This window comes from Ischnura elegans, chromosome 9 (genome assembly GCF_921293095.1).
Source record: "Ischnura elegans chromosome 9, ioIscEleg1.1, whole genome shotgun sequence".
In the NCBI taxonomy this organism is placed as follows: domain Eukaryota; kingdom Metazoa; phylum Arthropoda; class Insecta; order Odonata; family Coenagrionidae; genus Ischnura; species Ischnura elegans.
In genome coordinates this window covers 4,905,440-4,932,002 of record NC_060254.1, presented here as the reverse complement: position 1 = coordinate 4,932,002, position 26,563 = coordinate 4,905,440, and the positions used below count along the sequence as shown (strand labels likewise).

At 40.1% G+C, this 26,563-nt stretch overlaps 1 protein-coding gene and 1 long non-coding RNA gene across 2 annotated transcripts in view; both read left to right on the top strand.

Moving 5' to 3' along the window:
* LOC124165406 (RISC-loading complex subunit tarbp2-like) overlaps nucleotides 1-26,563 on the top strand; it is a 40,303-nt gene that overhangs the window by 480 nt on the left and 13,260 nt on the right. Inside the window, exons 3-5 of the mRNA XM_046542802.1 lie at nucleotides 39-168; nucleotides 8,846-9,048; nucleotides 24,178-24,305. Coding sequence (XP_046398758.1) covers nucleotides 39-168; nucleotides 8,846-9,048; nucleotides 24,178-24,305 — 461 coding nt within the window. The remainder of the gene's footprint in view (nucleotides 1-38; nucleotides 169-8,845; nucleotides 9,049-24,177; nucleotides 24,306-26,563) is intronic.
* On the top strand, nucleotides 17,523-24,171 carry LOC124165407. The gene is made up of 3 exons (XR_006866223.1): nucleotides 17,523-17,598; nucleotides 22,051-22,331; nucleotides 23,180-24,171. It is a non-coding gene; the product is annotated as an uncharacterized LOC124165407 (long non-coding RNA).

The window sequence follows — 26,563 nt, the reverse complement described above, 5'->3', positions numbered from 1 at the left end:
CAAACTTTTCGTTGCTATTAAAACTTGTTCTGTTTTAGAGACGGGAAGTGGACGTTCCAAGAAAGAGGCGAAGCATAATGCTGCCTTAAAGGCTTTGGAAACATTGGCCAATTCTGATAAATTAGTTCGTGCGCAGCTTCTGGTTACAAGTGGCGTTACCACAAAAGTGTAAGTGCGTTTTTTCCAACTTTTGGTTTCATTATTGTGATCATTTTTCCTTTTGTATCCGGTCCTTTTAGTGGGGATTCCGCTTGCAGGAGAAAGCCATTTTTAATTTTTTTTTGTCATAACGACCTCTCTCATGCAAGCGTGATTAACCAAAGAATTCAAGTGCCATGTGGGTGAATATCACTGGGAGGTAATATTTTATCGGATGATTTCTCTGTTAGTTACTATTTCTGCCGGTTTTTATGTCGTGGAAACTGCTCAAAAATTACTTGATGTGTTGTCAATGTACCGAGGTGCTGAAGGAACTGGATGATGTAATATTGGACTAAATGTAGTTATGTGATTGACCCCTTACCTACTGTACCTCTATTTTCTATTTGTACAACGTTTCTATAGTTTTTAGGTTATTCCGTTATGAGTATCACAACATGCCATCGAATGGAACTCAATATCTTAGGCCTTGAGTAAGCATTTTTCATATTTTCATGAAAATTTGAAACAGTGTAGACTTTCTGTCAGCATTCTGTTCATATTTTAGTTTTTGATGCCATAAATTGCTGATCTTACCTTTAATTCAATTCCTTCGGCAATTTTTATATTTATGACAGAAAGCTAGAAGACTCCCAAGCATTAATGGAGAGGTATGCTTCGAGTTGAAAATTCTCTAAACACTTCGTAATATGGCACTGTTTCTCCTGCTTAGCTTTGGATGTGGTTGATGACGAGTGGCTCAAATCACTAGAATCTGATAACCAAGGTGCAAATAAGGGTGCCAGTGCAGGAAAGGTGAGTTGAGGATCAATCCGCCTGCACTCTGATTGGAGGTGAAGGGAATGAAAGGTTTGTCCTTTTTGTGATTCCCTCGGTGACTTACACTCTTCAAGTGTCCCGAGTCCTGTATCTCTAAGGAAGGGAGAGGGGGTAGAAAAAGGAAGGTAAATGGAAAGGAAACACCTCAAGCTGTTGACTCACTAGCTGTCTCGACTTCTGCAACCTTTGTGGTTCTCTCCGCGGTGCCTAAAGTCCCGTACTGTAACCAAAACGCAAATCCCCATCACTCAGATAATATACCCCAGCCAATGCCACTGGAGGAGCAGTGTGGTGCAGAGGAATGCCAAACAACTCTTTTCAATACCTTGCCTACATACTGTGCACCATTATCAGATATCATTACTTCCGGACATCCACACTCATTAATAACGTGAGTGCAACAATATTAAGCCACATGCTGACTATTGACGGAATGCTGGTATTGCTATCGACCACCAAATGCAATAGGATGGTTTCCTATTTTTTTAATTGCCTAAATTAAAAGATGTACTAAAGCGTGAAATAAGTACTCCTGGAGTACTTATTTCACGCTTTATGATTTTTTAATCTATTTTTCGCGTTTAAATGAAAAGTGAAAATTTTCAAGCATGCGAAAACGCAACATCTAATTTTGAATGCTGGGAAAAACCCATGTGACATCATTCTGATTCTGGCTGCCACCTTGGTGCAAGGCTATGAGCACCGCTACGATGCAGGCTGCTAGCAGGTAGCAGAGTAACCTGCTAGCAGATAGCGCTTGGATTAATAAGGATTATTAATACCTTATCAAACAAAGGAAACTTTCCCACCATAGGCAGTTTTAATAGTTGATTGTTAAGACATGTTTCCATGAGCTCTGTGGCTCATGCACGCATAGGTAATCTCAGACAATGTAAAACTCCTATCTACTCGTGTAGATACTAGGCCACTGTGACGTCACGTGGAGTGGATTGGCATGGGCGCCAATCTGGCCTTTTTCAAATGAGGTTAAAAATGACCATTGACATTCGTCTAAACTGGGATTTCTAAAACCAAATAATTTGTATATTATGAAGACACTAATCGTGGGTAACGAATCACAATCACTACCAGAGGTGGGTTAAACTGTTCATTTTTATGAACCGTTCACTTTGATCCTGTTCAGTAAAAAGAACAGTTCAAAATATCGGTTCATAGTGAACAGGTAGGGTCATTTGGTAGAAAATATTGTTTATCATGCGTTTAGAGTACATGAAAGCTTAGTGTGGTGTGCGATTAATAGGTTATTACAAGCTTGCCAAAGTTTGCAGATACAAACAAGTAATTTGATGTAATTTGGAGCCAAAATATGTTTTTCCCACTATCATCAGTTGAGAACTCTTAAGCGACGCAGGGTAAAATATAGATTAAACCAGTTAAAAGTAAATATCTGTACGACCAACCTAAGAAAAACATAAATAGTGGATACAATGTACACATTTTATATTGTCATCATATACTCTTTTTTAGTTATAGACTTAGTTTTTGGCGCCTACGATGAAATTTTTTAACCTTTTCCCTACCGTACACGTATATATACGTGTGGACGTTTCCTGACCCGGGAGACCACGGGCGTATATATACGTGTGAGATTTTCCCGGTCAAGAAAACGAAACCCGTATATATACGTTTTCGAGCTCTCCCCCTTTCAGGACTGTCGTGGGTTTAGGTCGCCTTTGTCTCGGGACCCAACGCTTCGGGGTTTCGGATTAACCCTCCGAATCCGGGAGCAGGTACCCGGACCCTTCGTCTTTTATAACCTCTCTCAGCGGTAAGGGACAGCGGTCATACAATTGTTTATAGAGTCAATTTTCGAAATAAATATTTGTTCATTTCTCAAGAAATATAAACTAAGAATTGAATTGTTTGTCTTTTGAGCAGCGTTTACAATTTTTAAACGTAATTCTACGACAAATATTAACTTATCTCGAGTTATGTATAAACATCAACATGGAAATTGTTGCTGCGTTAAATGCTTTGATAATGGCCTTAGAACTTCGTTTAAAATTTGACAATGCTCAGATAAAAATGAGGAATTATATTCAATGCCTGTAATTTACGTGCAAGCAACAATTATCCATTTGCTAAATACATATAAGCAATACATAAGTTGACCGCGAACCAATGCCGCAGGTATGGTCGTAAACCCGGAAAGGAGGGAGCACAACTACTCTTGGAGTCCGAGATAATACGGAGTCCCACCGTGGAGGGGTCGAAAAAGGTTCAGCGAGACCCTTCATAACGAATGCCCTCCAAAAATGCTCCGTACCACGAGAAAGAAGAGTCTCTTGGGGAGCGGTACAGCAGTCAAGCTAAGACGAAAACTCCGCGGTCTCGAAAGGGTTAAGTGCGATGTGATGTGAAATGTGGATGCATCTCCAAAAATATTGTTTAAAACGCGATTCATGAACTTAAGAAACGATTAAACTCCTAGTTAGATGATGCACCTGAAAAAACAAAGTCCAAAGACTTTAATTGTTTCTTAAGTTCATGAATCGCGTTGTAAACAACATTTTTGGAGATGCATCCACATTGCACAATACAGCGCACTTAAAAAATTAAAATTTCATCGTAGGCTCCAAAAACTAAGTCCAAATATCAACTTGGTAAAGGGACCGAAAAAAATGTTTCACAATCATGTGTTCAATCGTTTCCTAAGTTCATGAATCGCGTTTTAAACAATATTTTTGGAGATGCATCCACAGATCCACAAATGTTCAAAATACGAAAGCAAAATGAACGCGATATCCCAACTGAACGCCCCGAGGAAACTAATATTTGATCTAATATTTCGAACGGTTCTAAAGAACTGATATTTTAAATATTAGTTATTTCGAACGGTTCGAAAGAACTAATATTTTAAATATCAGTTCAAATATTAGTTAGAACGAACGGTTCAGTGGCTATCGGAGGGGAATAGTAGAGAAAGAAGGGGAGGGGCTCGGTCGTCTACGACGCACTTCGGCGGCCTTGGATGGCCTCCCTCGTAACCGCCATCTGTTGTACCCACAACGTACTTGCTCGAGTAAGCTGCAGTTCAAAATGCCTCTTGATGATCATACCTACTGTACCGAGTACGCCGCAATTGTGCAGTGCCAACATGAACAGTGAACAGGGTGTTTTAGAGAACGGTTCATTTTCGAACTGGTTCATTTCAGTGAACAGTTCGTTTTGGCAGTTCGGTTCTTTTTGACCCATCTCTAATCACTACCTTTCGATTTCTTTGATGAAGGAAACTACCCTATTTTCAACAAACATCAGAATGTAATGGGATCCCTGCCTAGACCTGGGCATGGGGCTGATGATATCCATGGACTCTACTGTCCAATGTTTAATCATCTTCTGTGATTCCATCAAACCGGCCAGATCACTATGTTCTGACAGCTTTTACATTCCCACACGTAACGACTCATGTCATGCCTAAACCCGGGCCAGAAATAAAATTTTTGAATATTTTTCAATGTTTTGAAAATTCCATAAGTCTTCTGCTGAAATGATTAATCTGTAGTAACTGCTTTCTATTTTCTAAAGGCATTTTTCAATTTTCTAAAAGCCTCATCTTGTTCTCTCCCTCTTCCCCCCCCCCCCCTCTAGATGGGTGCCAGGCTTTTCTTTCTCAGCAAATCAGTCAAGAGGCCATGGCAGCAAAACGGGGAACAAATTGCCGTTGTAGCTTCCCACCCCCAACCGTTTATATAAAAAATTTCCAGTGAAATTTCTCAAAACTGGATTCATCTATATGAATGTACAACCCTGCCCTTAGTTAGAACTGAATGAGCTTGTGAATTCTTCTCTTCAAAGTAAGATGTAAATGGTTTGCTTAAATATTTCATTCCATGCACATGAGTGATGCTCACGCACATGCCTATAGAAAGAAGTGCACTGGTGTTTTATGATCCTATGGTTTTTCTTTCCAATGAGATGTGGGGCACAGGAAAGCATATTTATGGAAACTAACAATCTGCCCTATGGAAAACTTTTGATGATTAACCATCATTTTCTATTCACTTTTTGATTGTTTACTACTAATATATGTGCACCTTTAAGCACCGATTTACTTGTGTTTATTCATCACAATAATTTTCAATGGTTATTTTCTGTTTTAAAACTTCTATTTTGTTGCATGATACTTAACACACTACACCATGGGAACGATTGTGCTCTATAGCAGTTTCAATGTCCAAAATGTCATCTGTGTTCACTGATGTTCCAACGAGAGTATATTCCATTCAAGGTGGGATGTGGGCTGGGATACTTCGGAAAAATTCTTTCTTGGGTCTATTACACTTTGTCTTACTGAACGGCACATGATTGAATTTCCCTGGCTCAAGAGTTGTGTTGTTGGAAAATGCCCGGTTGTATGAGAATATTATGAGGACAAAATTTTGGAAGATGAATGAGTTTCAAATAGTTCCTGAGCTGGCCGCAATCAGACGCTAATGAGCTAAGCCGAAAGTCATTGTTAGACACCTTTTGGGCTAATAGGTGATTCATGCAGCAGTTGACCTCCAGAAACTGGGAACTTTGAAGCAGGTAGGCTGAAAAAGGTCAGTGGGTGAGAAAAGGGAGGGCGCGAAACACGTTTCTATTGTTCTCGTGTAACTTCATATTTTTTGGAGGGAGAAAGAGGGAAGGGTGAAACACGATTCTATTATTCTCTTATAACTGGATATTTTCTTTTGAAGCTTTTCATTTATGGTCTTCGTGATGCGAACCCTGCGCGAGCTGGGACCTTTTCACCTTTTGTTTGATATTGGAGAGGAGGAAAGCATCGGAGGAGTGGCCGAGGGCTATTGAATGGAGGGGTAGCGGATTTTGGGAATTGTGCTACGTAGTTACTATCCCATGGCACTGAGGTTCTCCTGGTGGGGGAAAGCGGGGATTTTTGGATTTTTTCACCCAATCATTTTTGGCTCCCCACGTCGAACTCTTTTCACCGCTCTAATCCACGAATTTGATGTAGTTCGTCAACTAGTCTATAACGGCACTGCATGCACTAAACGTTGAGTTCTTTACAATTTTCTAAGTCAACTACCAACGACAGTGTAGGCGGCAAAATTCAAAGTATTCGAAGTATTCGAGGTTTTCGAGTATTCGCGGATACTATTCGCACATCTCTACTTTTACTGCCACCGTTGGTAGAGCGGAAACTGCCAGGGGCCGATTTATCGGCCTGAATTATTTCACTTTTATTTCGTGATTGTGGCCTTTTCAACGGCTGTAATTTATGCAAACCCCCATGATCTATCTATAGATATAAGATATAAGTATATCTTAAGAATTGGGGAAAAAATCAAGCATTAAATATAATTAAGTAGCTGAAAAATTTTTAAATGTGAAATGTTGCTAACTCCGGAAAATAGCCTTGGCAGTCTTCATACATCCCACATCCTGAAATGGGCTGGCAGTGAAAGGGTTAGGGTGCCTTCACAGTTCGGCGTTGCGTTGACGCCGCAGCTAGCGAGCCTATCAGAGCCTGTCTTTGAGAATTGATGACGTCACGTCTCCAGCTCGCTGCATCGTCGCAGAAAAACTGAACCTGTCGGATTTTCTCTGCGTGAAGGCGGCAGTACGCCGGCGATTTCGAATTGGTGTTTGTCTATGGGAAGCTTAGGTATACAAATATGCAAGATTAGCTCCAATGGGAGTGACAAATGCTGTTTATTTCATTATTTACTATTATTTTGAAGTGTTAAGCATAGATATTTCGTATCTTTCCTAAACATAGGATAAATGTTAACCCTAAATTATATTACAATCACTGAGGAGCGTAGATTAGCATAAATCATACCCGTCAATTGTATCACAAGCTAAATACGGCTTGAGAGCTCCTTGTTGGTGACTACGGTCGTTTAAATTCCAATTGATATCTAATAATTGTGCCCCCATGATCTACTCAGTTAGAGCTATTTAGATAACATGACTAGGGGAATCTATTTGAACAACAGTTATCATTAATAAATATTCCTGATAACATTCCAAGTTACTCATGTTCACTGAGTGTATGTAAATAGCTATTTTTCGAATATTCCAAGTTGGGAAATAAAATTTAAAGATCATAATAATGCATATGCAAGGGCCATCATTACATGCATGATTATTGACATTATGGTCGCCATATTAACTTCAAATGCTATTTATAGTTGCGAAGAATATTTTAAGAAATGAAATTGCATAAAAATACACAAAACAACATATGTATAGTGTGTTTTGCTCGAAATCATAAGATGATATGCTCCCATGCCGATTTTTAGGAGCCAATGCATTTTGCCTTTCATTTGTTTTCGCAACGCAGAACTGTGATGGGCTCCAACTTGCTGCGATGAGTTAGCTCTGCCCTAAGTATGCAACGCCGAGCTATGAAGGCACCCTTAAGGGTGGGAAATATGTGTAGTGGGAGAAATCCACAGACAAACCTGGATCCCCCCCCTATTTCCGTTTGAGCACTTTAGCCTGTAAAGCTACCGAGGCATCATTCGTCCCTATTAGCGATGTGCAAGGAGTGCTTGTTGATCTCGACTCGAGTTGAAAACTACTCAGGAGTATCGAGTCGAGTCGAGTTTGGTCATCTCTGGATCTGGCAATATGATAATATATATGCGACAACATATTCTAATTTTCAAATCCCTTTGTGAATTTTCTGTCCTGAATGCTTAGCTTGATGTAAAAAGTGAAAGATTATGAGGAATGTTGATGGTAATTGCGTCTGTATTAGGAAATGAATGAAAATTAAAGAGTCTTGAAAAGTTCCATAAGCACTATGGGAATGAATTAACCTATGGTAATATGTGGTGAATTTAATTAATATTTATATGTATATGTAGCCGAACTGCCAGAAACAGCCCTGAGTAAAAGCATTTGCACCATTGTGATAATGCTTCATGATAGCGCTTCCTGTCGGCAGATTTTTGAACTTACTGGCATCGACAACACTGTAACCGAAACTACTCGACTCGACTCAACATTCGTAATGCCACTCGAATCACTTGAGTTAAGTACCAACTACTCGACTCGAATTTTCGAGTACTCACACATCCCTAATCCCTATGGATATTTGTGGACATAACTGGACAAGGTGGTAGTGTCCAAACCTTGTGCGGTAGTGTCCGCAAATATCCAGTGGGAGGGATGATGCCTCGGTGGCTTAGTTGGCTAAAGCATTTGACCAGAGATTGGGGCATCCAGGTTCAAATCCCGGTCAAGGCAAATGATTTTTTTCTCTGTGAATTTTTCGTACAATTTGTGCTTTGCAAGTGACTCCTGTAAAGTTATCTCCGTGGCTACTCCCAGGATACTTCTACATCTACATAATACCCTGCAAGCCGCCTGAAAGACGTGTGGCAGGGGGTGTTAGGACACCAGCCATATACACATAAAAAATGAAGTGCTCTAACGAAGATGGAACTAGCATTTATTGAAGTCCTTTATGGTTCGGGGAAAAAACGAATTCCCATATCTATCCATTTGGCAAAACATCTCTCTTAATTTATCGCTTCTATCGGACCTAGAAATATAGTGTGGCTCTAATATTATGTTCTCTGTGTCACTCTTAAAGATATCCATTCTCAATTGTTCAAGCAAACTAAGCCTAGTGCGTGCAGCCTCCAAGTCTCAAGCGGTTCCCAGCCTAATTCGCTTAAACCATATATGCGTAGTTTTTGAGGTAGGTTTTGCAGGAAGGTTTTGTCTGATTGTTCTGCAAGGGTTGTGGAAAGCAATTTGTTGTCAAGCAAGAAAGAAGAGTCATCATATCGTATCATTGAACTGTCGTGATTGAAAAGTTCCACAAGCTGGAGTGAATTACTGTTTTGATATGTTCTTTGTGGTGATGGGTGTGCATGTGTTGCAGGGCACTTGATAAGGATGACGCTGCGTCTGTGGCTGTCTCCCCGTATGCTGAGCAGGTGACGGAGAATTCTGTTGGTGCGCTGGCAGAGCTGTGTGCGCAACAGAACCTCAAAGAACCAGAGTACCAACTGGTGGCTGAGTCTGGTCCTGCGCATTCGAAAACATTTGTCATTCTCTGCCAGGTGCTTACGCTAAGGGAGCAGGGTGAGTAGCCATTGTTTATTGTCATCATCATGATGACAATCTATGATGCATTTTCAAGGGATTTGAAATGAACTTGACTTGAATCGAACATAAGGGATGTCAGGGAGTCTTAAGGCCGGATAACAGAAAAAATTAGCAAAAACAAGATTCATCAGTGAATGAAAAATTTGCTAAATGGTGTACGTATAAAAAAACTAGTGCGTACTGGATGCTATCTGTCATACCTCAGAAGAACTAGCAGCGAATTGCCGCACACTATGTTGAAATGGAGTCAAGTAGTTGTTAATGGCTTGTCTTTCTTTTTATTTTGGGTCCTTTGATTTTATTCATTATGTTATTTTTCTTTCCAAGATGTCTTCTTTCATGATTCAGTGATTGAGTTCATGTAGCATGGATGTAAAATGATTGAAATAAATGTCTACGACACTGACGAGAGGGAGACAATGGCACAGCATTCAGTCAACGTGGGTCTGTTAATGAAGTGAGAAAAAAGCGTTAGTTTTCCCGAAATTTCCCGACTTATTTTCTGTGCAACTCTTCCTATCCTTCTCTGATGGATGATGACAATGATGAGAGAGTCACGGCAACTTACAAATGCTTGGGACAGAATGCATTCTGGATGAATGACATTAATGGTGAATAAATCTGTTACCTATTTGTAAACACTGCAACTCATGATATTACCTTATAAGCGTGTGTAAGAGGCGCACACGTGTAAGAGGCGCACCCCTATTTTGAGGATCGAAGCTATAAAGAAAAAAAATTGCGGCATTTTTTTATCCTATCGTGCGGTGTTGCAGACGTATGCCTGGAATTTCGACAGTTATCGAAATTTCCTCTTTCAGTACTGTTTGAAAGAGGAAATTTTGATAACTGCGGCGGTAATAGTGGCATAAGAGGGAGTAGAAAAAGTTCCGATCCTCTCTTCGCATACGCCATCGCTCTACGTTGCTTGTCCTACTCATAAACAATTTTGTTTAAAAGCTCTCACAGGAGTATTGCAATAGAATTGCAGCCGTGGAAAATTTTAAGGCAAAACGCGACAGGCAGATAGCATGAACATTCCCAAGAGATTGGACAACAATCGGGGCAATCTCAGCGCCTTAGGATAATAACCACCTCATATATTTAAGGCCCCTTGCACACAGACCGATTTTGGACGGCCGGTAAAATATCGGCCGTCCACATTCCAATAGTGAACAATGGGAGAGCATTGGAGCTTGCACACGTACCGAACACGCGCCGGCACTGGCTAAATGCCGGTTAGCTGCCGGCCATTGTCACTGTGGATCGCCGTCGCCGGCTCAAAAACATAGCAACTTATCGTTTGACCGGTTAAAATCCGGCGTGTGTGCAAGCATCGCTTCGCCGGTAAAATATCGGCCGATATTTTTTACCGGCCATCCAAAATCGGTGTGTGTGCAAGGGGACTTTTTTCCTTTCCTGAACTCCACAGGAAAATAGGAAATTATCAAGTTACAGTCAATGGAAACGCATTTCATCCCTACCCCATCTCACCAACTGACCTTTTTCGGTCTACCAGGTTCAATTCTCCGAGTTTCTGGAGGTCAAATGCTAGGTGAGTCACCAACTGAGCTCGAAAATATATCTCGATATCTTTCAGCAATTGTATGACACGCACGAGGTTCTAAAAAGAATTAGACCTAACGCGACGTATATCTGACAGCATTTAAGTTTTTTGAGCTCTAATTGATTGACACAAAGATTTATAGCTAAAACAAGGCTACTAATATTCAACTTAGTCCTAACAGCACAATTTCGGAAGAAACAAGCGTAGCATAAGCGCATTCAAACGAGACGAGACGGACTGGAAACTTCAGGCAACGCAAACTGCGTATATCACATTACTGCGCCTTCGCCTCTTCGCTTTAAAGGCAACGACGTCACATGCAAGATCGAACGTGTTCTTCCCTTGCTCCTTCGCTCGTAGCCTCGTAGCTTGAAATATGGAGGGGAGGGTGCGCGCTCCTTCCCCTCGACCTCTCCTTCAGCGCTAATCCAACAATGAACACACTCGTTCGAATTTTTTAAACCGCAGGTTTTGACACCAATATAATTTTCAGTTGCAAAAATCCTCATATAAGCGTCTGAAGATAATTTTTGAAAAATCAGGTGCTCAGCGCAATGGAAATTTCTCGGCAAGACAGATGTTGACTATTAACCAGGTATGTCCTTCAAAACTACGCGTTTCTCTACGTTTGATAAGCGATTACTATATGCAGTATAAATGCCGCAGTATGCCCACTCGTGGCAGTAAATTTAGCGTGCGCTCCGGAGCGAATCACCCCGCGCGATCTTTTCAATGTTCACCTCTGGGATACCGACATGACGGCGCGATGCTTACTAGAAATTCAAACAGGAGCATTTTAAAAATACGTCACTATGGGAGAAACTCCCCTACCTGCTGCTTGTTTTTGACCCAGGGTTTCGGATGACTGACTCATGCTAAAAACCAAGGCCACTCAGTTCCCCTTGGACTTGGGACCGGGGAAGGGGAGGGGGGGAAGATAAGAAGTTTGTGTAAGAGGCGCACCCCCATTTTTGGCTGCAATGTCTGGGAAAAAAGGTGCGCCTCTTACACGCGTTTATACGGTATTTTGTTCGGAACGTACGTTGGTATCAGTGGAAATGATGAATTGTTGTGTAAAGGGACAAGTGATTAGAATAACCCGTTCAAATTCATAACATGTATGATTAAAAGTTATTAAAAAAGATTCAGAACATTTGAAAAAGTTCTTCCTCTGTAAATTGTGAAGGTAGAAGTTGTGAAAGTAATCTGGATGAGACAACCTGTAAATGGAAGAAAAATGGCACAATATTTTTACAATAAAACTAGAACATCAGTATTTTGCACCTCGATATTTTTCAATGAGCACCTGTCGCAAATTCCATATCATTTTCATGACCACGGACATGAACATATTGGTAATAATCAAATCCTCCGAAAGGAGTTATCCCACAACGGCAAGTTACTGTAAATAGTAACCGATTGTGAATTTGAACTGTTTAATTTAGTGTTAGTAGTCGCAGCTAATCTTATAAGTGTGGAGAATGGGAGTAATTTGGGAAAAACTAGCACTGTCTGCACTTGAAACAACTGGCTATTTCGCTCGTGGATTTTCAAAAAAATATATGAACCCTTGATTGGAAAAGAGTGCTTTCACTTGCAGAAACGGCATCTGAAGAACAGTATTTGAAAGAAAATGCTGATTCTTACTGCTGCAAAATGAGTGTATGTCAACGTCAGGAGAATTCATCTTCATGATTGTTGGAGCTCAATGAATGAAAAAGTAGGTTAATCATTTTTCAAGAAGGAAAATAAACAACTGTCATTCATGTGCCACGCATGATTCTGAGGCTGGCGAAATCCAGGATTTTTTTAGGACCCGGATCTCGGGATATTTTCGGATCCAAATGCATTTTCAATTGTCTGCTATGAAACGAAGTAGTTATTCAAGTTTCTTCTGGGTACATACAATCAAAGGAATGCTATTTAGATTTACATACACATTTAAATATTTTTACCGATAAAAAATCATTTTTATAAGCTTTCAGATCATTTTTAAAAATGATAAAATTTTTACACGCTCAGGACGTAAACCGTTATGCTTGCGTTTGGAAATGAAAATAGGTTCAATCTTCAGAAACTTTTGAAAGAAACCTTTGACTTAATTTTGATATTCCTCACATAAGTTTCCCCTGAATTTTGTCACTTTCTCATCACATACTGACTTGTGTTCCACCCTCAAATGCTTCAGTTGCGTTGAGGTGGATTTTGCACTCCCTAACGACAGTTTCACGTCACCGTGCACGCTTATGGGTCTCTTATTGTCAATAAAAATGTTTCTACACAATGAAAGACATTTTTATCGGTATATCATGAAATAGGGTAGTTTCCTTTGTCAAAGAAAACAAAAGGCATTGATTGCGATTCGTTACCCACCATTAGTGTATTCGTAATATACAAAGTATTTGGTTTTAGAAATCCCAGTTTTGACGAATGGCAATTGTCAATTTTAACCTCATTTCAAAAAGGCCAGATTGGCGCCCATATGATGCCACTTCACGTGACGTCACAGGGACCTAGTTTCTATATGAGTAGTCATGATTCATCATCAGCCTTCAATTTCCAATTCAGAATTTCCAACGTAGACCAAAGGGTTCCTGGGCTTCCATAACCTGATAAAATATGTATTATTACCAGGGTTCCCACTCAACCGTGAAAACCTTAAAACCGTGAATTAGCCGTGAATTTCCTCTACCGTGAAAAAACCGGGAAATAGCCGTGAATTTCGTCTTAAAACCTTAAAAATCTCTCAATCTTGACAATAATACCTTCCCAGAAATTTTCATCTTCGTTCGTGGCTAGCACACTTCTATTCATTGTGGCGAGCTTCGTCGCATGCGGTCGCGTGGGTCAGAAAAGCGTGGGAACGAATGTTGCCTGAAGAAAAAAACATCTTTCCCCAGCGCAGGCCTTTTCTCTCCCCCTCCTGAAATATGACACCACTTCTCATCAGCTTGTTTACTCTCCTCAAATGGCTTGGTTTCCCCTCCCTCGGTCACTGCTTAGTCCCCCTTCAACCCAATTAGCCTTCCCACTGGCTGCAGCGACCACTTTCGAAACTAAATCTAGATGGCCATTGTGTCGAAAAATTTGAACGTTTATTCAACACCCTCAATCCTATGACTGGAAGACCGCTAGCCTTGACAACCTGCCATGCGCTGTGGACACTACGCTCCCTGCGTTTGAACCGGGTGACAGCGAGCTTTTGGCGTGACGTTACTAATTCTCGCGCATTGCGGCCCTGAAAACGAGAGAAGATTTCCGCTTATGGCAACACAGCATTACACGATTGCCGCATGCGTCGACCTGGAACTTGCCAGTTTTACGTCGCAACCGGAAAGTTTGTGTGGAGTTATTTATTGTCGGTGGTGATCCAGTTCCTCCGCTTTGTGCTATCTAAGGTAATGCTGTTTGTTTGTGTCGTTAAAGCCTCAATGCCGTCGCGATATAAACTGCTACATAGTCTCACGAATACAAGGATCAAGAACTTTGCTATTTCCTTGATCCTTGTATTCGTGATATTATGGATTTCCACCAAGTTACGCCCTCTACGATTAATTATGCTACATAGTCGTTCCATTTTTCCCAGAGCAACGGTAAGAAGGGAACATGATTTGCCTCTGATTAGAGAGATCGATTCAGTTTTGGTTTCAGAGTATTACAATAGCAGAGAAAAGAAGTCATTACACTGCCGCTTTCAAAAGAAAGTTATACGGTGGAACCTCGATCTATCGTTCCCGCATTGATCGTTCGCCGTTTCTGGTCCCAAATAAAGTTCCTTATAGACAATTTAATTTTTTACCGCATCTATCGTTCCCCGAAGTATCGTTTCTCGCATTGATCGTTTGAAGATCGCGGTTCCGACGCAGAATTTTCCCGCATCCATCGTTTGACGAAAATGAGACGAAATAAATACAATGTGTCATTTATGGCTAATAACGACAAGCACGTAGTTGGAATCCTCTCCAAGAGATGGAACTACCATTGGGAGAAGCTCAGTGCCGTGGGAAAGTAACATTAGCGCATTTCCCAAGAACCTTTATCCCCCTCCATTCACCATTCGCCTCCCCCCTTCTGACGCTTTTCTCTTCTTCAAAATAAAAACAGGTCCCAGCTCGCGCAGGGATCTTATTACGAAGACTTTAGCTTCGAAAAAAATATCGAGTTACACGAGAACAATAGAAACGTGTTTCGCGCTCCCCCCTCTTCTCACCAACTGACCTTTTTCAGCCTAAAGTTCCCAGTTTATGGAGGTCAACTGCTGCATGAATCACCTATTAGCCCAAAAGGTATCTAGCAATGATATTCAGTAATTGCTATTATGCTTTTATTAGATTGAAATGTTAGTAATTTGCACGTTAAAAAAAAACGAGACCACACATGACGTATTTTAAGCAAGGAAATAGATGGAAAAATACGATGGTGATTTTTGGCGAAACGCGATATCCTCGTAGCTGAGCTTACGGCAGTTAATTCGGCATTTTGTTCCGAAAACATGATACCAGGTTGTTATCAGTTATCAATTTACGAGCTATACTACTACAAGTAGTCTCACTTGTCAGAGTTACTGACGAAGGGATATCTTCTCAGGATTTTTGTTTCTCCCTACTAACAATCCGAATTCATCTGATCATCTTGCTCTACGCTAATTAGAAAAGAATGGGCATCTTTAGGGTAAAAAATTTCATGGCGCAGTCATATGGTCACGCTTCGCCCTCTGCAGTGTGCTCTGCGTACCCCCGTACGCGATAGCATCAGTTCCGAACTTCACCTCGTACGAGTGGTTCCCTACTTTCCGGGGTGGCTGGACTTTGAACCACCGAGTGTTTTCCATGTGAGTTTAATAGAGTCATTTTCACTAGTTTAATTTTAGTCGTCTTCCGACCATGGCCCCTCCGAAGAAACTATTGAGAACTTTAAGAGATGGACTGAAAATAATTGAACATGAAGAAAAGAATCCGGGCTAGATGCACGTGAATATTGCAGAGCGCCTTGGGTTGTCCGCTAGCACATGACGGTAGGGGTGGGGGTAGAGTGAGCTACCTGGAGAAAACAAGTAGAGATATGAAGGCGAAGATCCAGGTGGGCGTGCCGCTGACGATTAACGCAACATTGTTCACGCTTTACACACTACCTCAATTGTATTAAAAATATATTCATTAGACAGGAACAATTCAAGTAATTGACTATTTTTGGCCTTCGTGATCCATCTCACAACCAGTCACTGCACCGGCGAATGCGGTTGTTTTAGGCACAACATGCACATTGCTCTCGTGAATAGGTGTACTGGAAATGGTGTTTGATGGATAAGAATTTTTATATCTGACTGAAATCCATAATAGCAGTGTAAATGCCGTGTGTCTTGATAAAGTACTACTATTCCTGTTATTATCTAAAATATTGTTTTGAAACCTTAAATGAATTTCTTAATTACTCGCCAAAATCCTGCGTTTCCTGGGACATAGGCAATCCAGCAAAAAAAATGAAGCATTGATCGTTTTTCCGCATTCATTTTATAATCGTATCGTTATTAATAAAGAAAAATTGTCCCCTAGTGGAGTTCCAAAAAAGGAGGGTAGTCTTAGAATCGTGTTCGTCTTAGATTCGTGCTAATACGGTGTATGAAATTGTTTTTCGATTTATTATGTTCTATTAACAATTTTCATAAAATATTTTCCGCTGAATAAGAAAGAATCAATTTATTATATTCTATAAACAATTTAAATAAAATATTTTCCGTTAAATAAGAAATATTGGGGTGGGGGAAATTCGGTTACTTTGCAGTAATAACAACGTGCGCAAAAAACAATCTCTCAGCGAGGAATTAAAAAAGTACCTCGAGTGTCCGGACGGAAGAAGGTCCGAAGGGTATTCGGCGTCCGGGCAAGAGCGCGGTTGGGCTGGTCCTTTAGTCGGCCCTGAATTTTGCAAACGATAGATCACGTCATAACAGATATCACTTTTCATTGCGGCGTTAACATTCACGGCGTTTTTCGCGTACGTTAATTTTCTGTTGATATACGGCCAGTGATTTTCTTATTGTTGGCTTATTATCGGACCGTGAATTTAGCAAAATTGAGACCGTGAAAACCTTAAAAAAAAACGTGAAAATGTGAAAAATAACCGTGAAAACCTGGAAAAAGCCGTGAATTTCATTGTTCAGGTAGAGTGGGAACCCTGTATTACAGTCCTTTAGTCCAAATCGTGAACAGTTTTAATTAGGAGAAACACACAACACACCATACACTTTATATCAAATTCCAACAAAAATTAGCAAAACAAACTGTTTGAAAAAACATAAATAAGAAATATCATGGCAACCTACCACATTGCAAAATGCCATACTATTAACGGAGTATCCTGCACTGGATAAACTTAAGTTAGCTAATGGAGCAGTAGCATTGGAAAACAAAGAGCAGTGATGTGTAGCCATGTATGCAATAGAAGGCGAGTAGGTATGTAAGTTTGGCAGCTGGAGCAAAAAATAGTGTTACAGTCTCCAGAGTTATACAAGGAATCGTTGGAAAGAACTGCATTAAAATACTTGGTAGTGATGTGGTGCATTAATGAAATTAAAATTAAAATTGGTGGAAATTATGACAAGTCTGGAGTAAAAAATGCAAATTTTGGACACATCAAGGAAAGGTCACAGCACAGAGGTTAGACACAATTTTGTTAGAAGCACTGTTGCCGAAGGAAAAATAATTGCTGAATACAAGTCAACATAATATATATGGTAGCATATGTTTTACCAAAGGGGCTTTACAATTTCAAGCGTGGGAACTGCATTAATCAACAGAATCTTGTAGCTGATGGAAGCAACTAGTTGGAGGGAGGGTGTTGTACTTGTAACCTAGTTGCTAAGTTAAGAAATAAATAGCAACAACATGTTTTGTGGCAACCGCTAATGTACTGTTGTTCTCTGATGAAAAGGATGTTTTGAGTCTCATTTTTAAAAAGAGGTACGTGTTGAACTGTTTCGAGTCCATAGAAAACCTAAATCACAACAAAACTGAGCATTTTGTGAAATGCATCATTGGAGATTGTTCATACACTTAGAGTGGCTGTCTTGAGACAGAATTTTGCACTTCCTTCTGATATCAGAAAGTTTTACATGGAGCAATTATATTTGAAAATTCAATATAAACATTGAAAATCAGTAATCACTACTAAGATAGTGATCACCGGTACTCTTCAATGCTTGATGATGCAGCTTCTTAAAACAAATTAAATACCCGAGTGCAGCTGAGAACCATTTTAGAAACCCATTAATTTTGATATCATTGATAGGAGTGTGCCTATAGTTAGATAGCATTTGGGAGGATACTGAAAATGAGTTTGCCGTGTCATCAATGCAGTATTTATAGTATCAAATAGTATTTGGAGCCAATTTATAATTCTGACCGCAAGTTTTTATCAAGGCTTACCAAATCACGTGCTTTGAAAAAAAAATAATTGCACTTAATACTCAATCACCTCAATGGGATTCTTTAAGCACATATCTCTGTAAATCAAGCTCACATCCATGATCACTGTATAAAATGCATACATATATAAATTACTTGATGCTGTTGTCTATTACGGCTTCACTACCCTGTATGTCCCTTTACTTTAGGTGAACTAATCTGTTTAGCAGGGTAAATAATTTTGGTACTTACTGAGCAAATTCACTTGCAATGAAGTTAATTTCGCATATTAAAGAGCTAATAAATGTGTGGCAAAATAGGAACAATTTGCGATGTGCCTTCAAATGATAGACCAGTGAGATTCTGCATAGCATAAGCAATTTTATATTCATAAGCATTCTTTTATTTCAATAAACAAAATCTTATATAGTTATTTTGAAGTGGCTACAGTAAACTCTTGATTTTACGAAGTCAGTGGGACCTGAAAATTGGCACTTGGTGAAGTCGAGTTTCGTAATTTCAAACCTTTTTCATAAGCCACGAAAAAATGTTCGCTTTTGTTTCTTCCGCCCTTTTTTGTCTTTAGTGGTCTCCTTTAAATGTTTTCGGTGGTTATTCTCGGTATTATTCATAGAAAAGGCTTTTTGTTATCGATTTATGCTGTGAAAGATCGTTAAATGATTAAACCACCATAAAATTCCGATTTCTCGTTCATACTTCAACGTCAACGATCGCTTAAGAAATTCCCGACCAGTTTAGAAAACGTAATCAAATAATGAATTGCAAAGTTTATTATAAGAATTTCATGTTATAAATTTGTGGTTAGGAGCGAATAACAATTATTAAGTTCGCGTAAGATAGATATTTGTTTCCAGCACCCACGGAATTTTAGCGGCAGCCGGCCTAACCGCCATTTATGTCGCCCTCTATCGCTCAGTGACGAGAAAAAAAAAGAAAAACGAGGGCCTCCACCCGTTTCCAAAATAACCTTCATAAGTAAATATTTCGAGTTACTCCGTATTTTCAGTTGAATGTGCTATCTTTTCCATTAGTTATTTTCATTGAGATTCAGTTACGATTATAAATTACGTAGGATATGATTATCTTCTGGCGAATATTTGAAGTAAATTCTGTTTGAGTTCTCCGTCCGGATACTGTGCTCCGTCATCTTAGCAGACATTGCTACGAAAGACTTTATTCTTCATCAGGACCATATTCTTCATACCGGGTGTGAAGTGCTATGTTCATATAGTATTTCTCTCTTCTTTTATGCCGACAGGAGCAAGGTTCCAACCGGAAAACGACAGGAGAAGCATCTTCCATTATCGGAGAAATAAAGAGAGAAACGTTATTATCCGCATTGATTGTTTTCCTACAAGAGATGTTTCATCATTTCTCAATGTGTGTTAAGTATTGGTTCACTTGCGTGAATTCCCAAAAATGACACGCAAAAACCTGTACATTCACCTCATTTAGTTTTCGTGTTCCTTTCTCCGCCGTATTGAAAGTTATGCAAAGAATCATTGACGTAGAGAAAAGATTTTCTTAGCTTTAGCACTAAAAAATAGTCGCGCCATAATCGTGAATAAATATAGTGAGGAAAGAGCAAAGAAAATAATTTCAATTGAAACGTCAGCAGAGAAGAAGAGAGACAATTATAAGCGCGGCACCATTTCCCCGATAGTGGAAGATACTTCTTCAGCCTCTCTCCGGTTAATAACTTACCCCCGTTGCAGGTAAAGATGAACCATGCCCTTCTCCACAATCGGGGAACGTTCCCAGTGGGTGGGGTGGATAAGAGTGGGATGGGGATTGCCTGAGGAAAGAAGTGGTCGGCATATGGTGGGGTGAAGGGGGCAGGAGAAAGAAGGGTGAGGAAAGGGCCTTCAGCTCTGCCTCAGTTTAAGTTTGGGGGGCGTTTTTTCCTACGACGCACTCAAGCTCCGTAACTTTAGGGGGGGGAGTGAATGGGAAATGCTGGGGAAGGAGGGGTTTGGAATGCATAAGGTGGGTGTCAGCAAGATCAGCAGAAGGCCGCGGGAGGAAGTAAACAAAGACTTGGAAAGAAAGATCTCTCGGCATGGGAAAACGGGGAGACACGCGAGAAGAAAGTTCATGGTTAGAGTTAGAAGTGCGTCTTCATTACGAGTAGCCTGAAAAATAAGTTTGTGGTTAATAGAGCCCAATACTTAAGATATTTAAGTTGTTTACTCAGGAAGGCTATTATATACACGAAAAGATAGTACTAAAAAATCTGTTATATTTTCTTTTTGCCCTTCTCCATCGCCGCTTCCACCATGGTTTCTCACTTGCATAAATGGGAATCAAATTGGGGACCTAACTCGTTAGCCAGATCAAAATATCTTAATGTTTGGAGGGCAACGTGTACTTCTTCTTTATTTGGTGAAATTACTACCTCATTTTCATCTTCGTCGTCACTGCTATTCTGACTAGACCTGGCCGCTGCTTCTTCCGACATATGTACCGGCGTCCCATTGTCGCAAGCACGGAGATCATCGTCAAGGGCAATATTATCGTTAGATGTTGCGCGCTGTGCTCTTCCTGCTTTTTCCAAGAATTTTTCAAAATCATCTTTTAAGCCTCTAATCTCCTCCGCGATTTTATCCGCTGCATCTTCCTGAAGGTATAACGTAACGAATCAACCATAGCCGTGATATTATAGTGGTAGAATTACTAGTAGGCTAGTTGTATCAATTACCAACCTCGAGAACATCCTCATGATGCGTTATCAAAGAGAATCCGGCCGATTTCCAGCAATTTGCGATTGTAGTGGAGGAAATAAAGCATGTCTTTGAACCGTGTTTCTGCGATGAAAAATGACAGTTTTATTAACTTGGCCATTTTAGCAAAGTTAACAAAATCTGATTGGCAGGAGTGCGATGCAAACAATTATTTTTTGATGATGGCATTGATTTATAGATATTCAAAATGTAGTCAGAGCGGTCACTTTTGGGGAGAAAGGCTCGGAGGGTCGAAGAGAGGGGCCAGCGAGGGTGAGCTCGTCGAGGAAAGGGTCCCGGATTAGGGACCCTTTGAAGTGCTTCGGTGAAAAGTAGTCGAGTAGTCTTCGAAGTACTTTCACAGTAGCAACGTACCAGGTACGTTCACAGCAGTACAAAGGGTTAATTAGGAGTGTACGAAATACCCCGTGCGACCTTCCTGACATGTTAAACTACAAAGTATTGTCGAAGCGATGTTTACGAATAGGCACGTAAATAGGGGCATTATGTCAGTCACGATATTTTACTTAACTCCTTCTTCCCCTAAATTTCCACCGTGAGGTTTTAGGCGAACCCTTTCTCTCCAAAGTTGCACTATCATTTACGATTTCACACTTTTGATGAACCACAGTTGGAAGCGCTGATATTTTTAGCTACTTACGCCGGCGTAACTAGTTTTGTTGACAAATATTTCGCCATAGTTCGTATAAACGAATGCCTTTCGCTCCTGGGGACCGATCCGAGGTTCGTAAATTCAAAACATTTCGTATAATCGAAACTTCGTATAATCGAATAGTGCCATGTATTTCGCATAGGCTTTTCGCTGGACCGCAATATCACTTCGTATAATCGAAAACTTCGTAAAATCCTGCTTCGTATAATCGAGAGTTTACTGTATGTATTATGTTATAACCACTCCCTAATACATACAACTTGGAGCCAATTTATAATTCTGACCACACCGCTAAACACTCCCTAGTAAACTAATATTTTTGCAATACAACATTTAAGTGTTGGAAATTTCCACAATTCAGTGTATATAAGCAAAATTTTGGTTAAAACTACCACGCTTGCATTTCAATGAGTTAAATTATAGATTGTATATTGCATTCTTTGCTACCTGTGAAATTAAGAATGGGCGTAAACAAGTTACTTACATGCTCACTTCAACGCATCGATATAGAATTCCCAATTTTCAATTATAGATGGACTAATTATATCAAAAACTAATAACTATAACTCTTTCAACTCTTTCCTAAAACTTTAGGAGCACAATATAAACATCCTATGCTAACTCCAAAGACACCATCACAATTTTATGGGCAGTGCCCGTTCTTGCCTTTGCATCAACTGCATCAAGAATTTCTGATGTTAGCCAATGTGAATTGATGCTTCCGGAACCTCAAAATATGCTCTATGCATGCCCACATCGATGCACATGATGTGTGATTTGGAACGCATCCCTAGAGTACAAGAAACAATGAAAAATTGTGATCAAATGCACAAAATGCCATGACAAGCTGTCAAGTCATCAACTGCAGTCTGCAGGTGTATTTTTTGCACATCTGATAGCTCTCCAGCATGCTTAAAATGCAGCAGTGTGTTGAGTTATTCAGTATGATTCTGTTACTGTATAAGTGCATGTAAGAGACGCACCCATATTTTGAGCGTCGGAGCTGAAGAAAAAAAAATTTGCGGCATTTTTTTATCCTATCGTTGTTGTGTTATCGTTTGTGTTGCAGACGTATGCCTGGACTTTCGACAGTTATCAAAATTTCCTCTTTCAGTACTAAAAATTTTCGCGGTATTTTTTCAGCCTAATTTTCATGATACGTATGGCTCTCGGTGATAAGTAGGTATTCACTTATAGTCTTAACCTTATGATGCTTACTAGGTATGGTCGGAAATTCAATATGAATCCGAAATTTTAAATCATTGCTTTCATGATTGCAATGTCCCATTAGAGGGATTAGAAAGAGTTCCTATCCTCTCTTTGCATACGTCGTTGCTCTACCATGCTTGTCCTACTCACGAACAATTTTGTTTAAACACCTTCTTAGGAGTATTGCAGCGGTGGAAATTTTTAAGGCAAAACTTGGCAGGCACATAGCTTGAATCTTCCCAAGAGATTGAGCGACAATTGGGGGAATCTCAGTGCCGTATTTCATGGAACCACACTCGGCCCTCCATCAGCCAATGCCTCTGATTTTTTTTCCTTTCCGAGATGCCACAGGCCATAAATCACTTGCCTCAAAGGTGTGCCTCTTACACGGGCTTATACAGTAGTATATCTTTAAAACAGACTTTTCGGGACTAAAAATTTCTTTTTGCATGGAAGTGTTTGCTGTATAGCTTACTAATTCTAAGGCAATAAAAACTCATTGTTTGCTGTACAGAAAATATTTTGGCTCATATGTCCTGGCCAATTATTGGGAGTGAGTTAAATCAAGCTACATTGCAACAAGCAGCAGCTAAAGTGAGGAATTTTTCCAAAATTCCCATGAAAAAAATTCAAATGTTTTTTCCTGGATATGTGCATTTTTAATGGCCTTCAACACCATTCAAATCACAGGAATGAAAAAGGAATTATAGGAGACTTTCTTTGTTACAAAGTTCGTGGGACCGATAACCATAGGTGCGTAATAATGGAGTTTGTAATTATGATTCTTTCAGGAATCATCTCAAAGAAACATACTGTGCCAAAATTCCTTGTCTCTTTAATATCCCGTACTTATAGTTGCACTGCGGAATAGCTTAAGAGCCAAGTGTTTAAAATTAGACGACTGAATTTCGCACAAAGTCTGTTCCGAGACCTTGTTCATAAATGGATTAACCTATGCAAGGCATTGAAAAGTTTGGTTAACCTGCATAATGCAACACTGCAATACAATTTTGCATAGACTCATGATGGTGACAAACTGATCTAGCTGCTCGTGCGACGTGGCTGGAGCCGAAAAAAATTTGCCATCAGTGGGGAAGGAAAAATGGGTGAAATGCTGAACAGTTCTTAAATTCATGATGGATTAATTGATACTTTGTTCAGACTGTACTAATAATGAAAACTTGGTAATAAGGTTGTTCGCATTAATGTATCATATCGTTCGTTTCATATTTCTTTAGCTACTCTTCGGCATTGTGCTCTGTGATGGCATAATTGGGAATGTCAGTGACCAAATCTTGCTATGTATTTTGTTCTAAACAGGTGAAAAATCTTGTGTGTGCCACCAATTAATTTTTATGCACAGAAATGCTTTTTGGGAAGAGGTGTGGTTCATGAGAGGGTGATTGGGGCCATGATGTATATTTGCTGTGCAGAGGTGTTTTGTGGAACGGATGTTTGTTATGATGATGATGTTTGAGTGTAAAAGTCATGGAATTATGATTTTGCTTCCAGGGAAGGCTCGCACAAAAAAGCAAGCCAAACAAATTTCTGCCAAGCTGATGATTGACAAGATAAGGGAACATCTGGCCATGGCCTCACCTTTGATCAGTGAGACGAGAACGGTGAAGCAAGCTGAGAAGGTTAGTGCATCCTTTTTACTGGTCTCCATACCTATTGTGCCACTCAATTAAATAGTTTAGATGACTCAAATTTATTAAATTTTTATCTGATACTCGGTTATCTAGTAAAGTATTCTAGCTATTCCATTTTATGTAGACTACAGAAGACTCTCGTTATTACGACATTCACGGGACTGAAAAAGCAGAGGTTCGTAATAACGAAGTTCGTATGAATGTTTCTTTTAGGAATCATCGAATAAAAAAAAACATACTTTGTCAAAATTTCTTGTCTCTTCAATCTCCTAAACTTATAATCTTCAGAGTCAAGTGTGTAATGTACGCGATTAAATTATGCACAAGTCCTCGATATACGAAGAAGATGCGTTCCGAGACCTTGCTCTTTAAGTTGATAAACCTATACAAGGCATCGAGAGATCTTGCAGAATGCAACACTGCATCACAATCGTGCGTTAACTCACGATTGTGACTAACTGATCTAGCTTGCAATGTAGCCGGTGCCGAAAAAATTCGCTTTGTGCGGGAAGAAAGAACGGGCGAAGCGCTGAACAGTTCCTGACTTCAAACCAGATTAAATGATACTTTGTGCAGCCCAAAGTGCGAGTTCCTGTACATCATGTCGTGTCGCATCGGCAAACTCAATAGGCACCAAATTTTAAATTTTGGGCACTCTTGAATTTTTTTAAACGTCATATCTCTGAAAGTTCATAAATCCAATGTGCGTAGGAAGAGGACTAACTGGACGTCCAATTTGCGAGCATTAATGAGTGGGTCACCATAATTCCACAGGAATGAAGCTTAGTATCTGATGTTGCGTGCATACTGAAGTACATATCTCCTACTGAATGAAGTACCATAATTGACGCTCTTGGGCACAATGCACAAGGAGAATTTAAATGTAGTGCAATGATGATAAAGTAGCGTAGTCTATTTCCACCTAAATGCCGTTGCCTACTACTAGTGGAACTTCGTAATAAAGTTCATTTTGTAATTGCCAGGACCGGATCAGATTCGTATTTTCAAAATAATGAAGATTTCTTATTAATTTTTATTTTACATTAGATTGGGTAGGCCTTTTCGTCGGGACCAACGACTTGCTTCGTAATAACGAGAACATTGTAATAACGATGTTCATATTAACGAGAGTCTACTGTACAACATGGATCAATATGAGAATAGCGTGGCAAGTCCCATCCCAAGTTCGACTTCCCTCTCCGCTTCTCTACGAGGCCTACTTTATTTCATTCCAGCAATTAATCCTAATCTCTTTCTTCCCCTTTCTTGCTTGTCTAACACTCTCCCCTAATCTAACGCTGTTTTCAACATCCCCTCCCCACTCAGTACTCCCTACATCCACCCCTTCCATCTCCTCCGTATCATAAGCTTTCTCTCCTCACCCCCATGTCCAGCACTTTGTGGTCAATCTTCGTCCGCATCATCGTCTCAGTTCTCCCCTGTACCCAAATCCCTCAGGTCTTTTCCTTTCCTCCTTCCCAAGTGTAGACCATGCTTTGGCTCTGAATTGTGCTGTGCTCCCTTCGCTAGACTTTTCTTTTTACTCATACGTAATGATGCTCTCTTTCCTGTTCATGAATGTTTCCTTCGCTATGACACTTGCTAAAAATGAAAAATAAATGGAGAATGTATTCCATCCCTGTGGTGGGATGACTACCCGAGTAGGGGAACATTGAAATTAAGCACTGCCTTTGCAAACATACTTGGGAGCTTGAAATGGCATTCATTAATTATTTCACTCCAAATCATGTCTGTATGTGTGATTGAGTTGTATGCAATAGCTTTTCACGGTTATTCACTTCCATTCCCCACTTCGTATTGCGGGGGTGTATTGTTGCACTAGAAGTATATTTTGCTGTACAGTCAAATTAAACGAAATACCGTATAAGTGCGTGTAAGAGGCGCACCTTTTATCCCAGAAATTGCAGCCGAAAATGAGGGTTCGCCTCTTACACAAACTTCTTATCTTCCCCCCCCTCCCCTTCACCGGTCGCAAGTCTAAGGGGAACTGAGTGGCCTTGGTTTTCAGTGTGAGTCGGTCATCTGAAACCCTAGGTCAAAAACAAGCGGCAGGCAGGGGAGTTACTCCCTTAGTAACGTATTTTTAAAATGCTCCTGTTTGAATTTCTTGTAAGCATTACGCCGTCACGTCGGTACCCCAGAGGTGAACATGGAAGATCGCGCAGGGTTTTTCGCTCCGGAGGGCACGCAAAATTTACTGGCACGAGTGGGCATCCCACGGCATT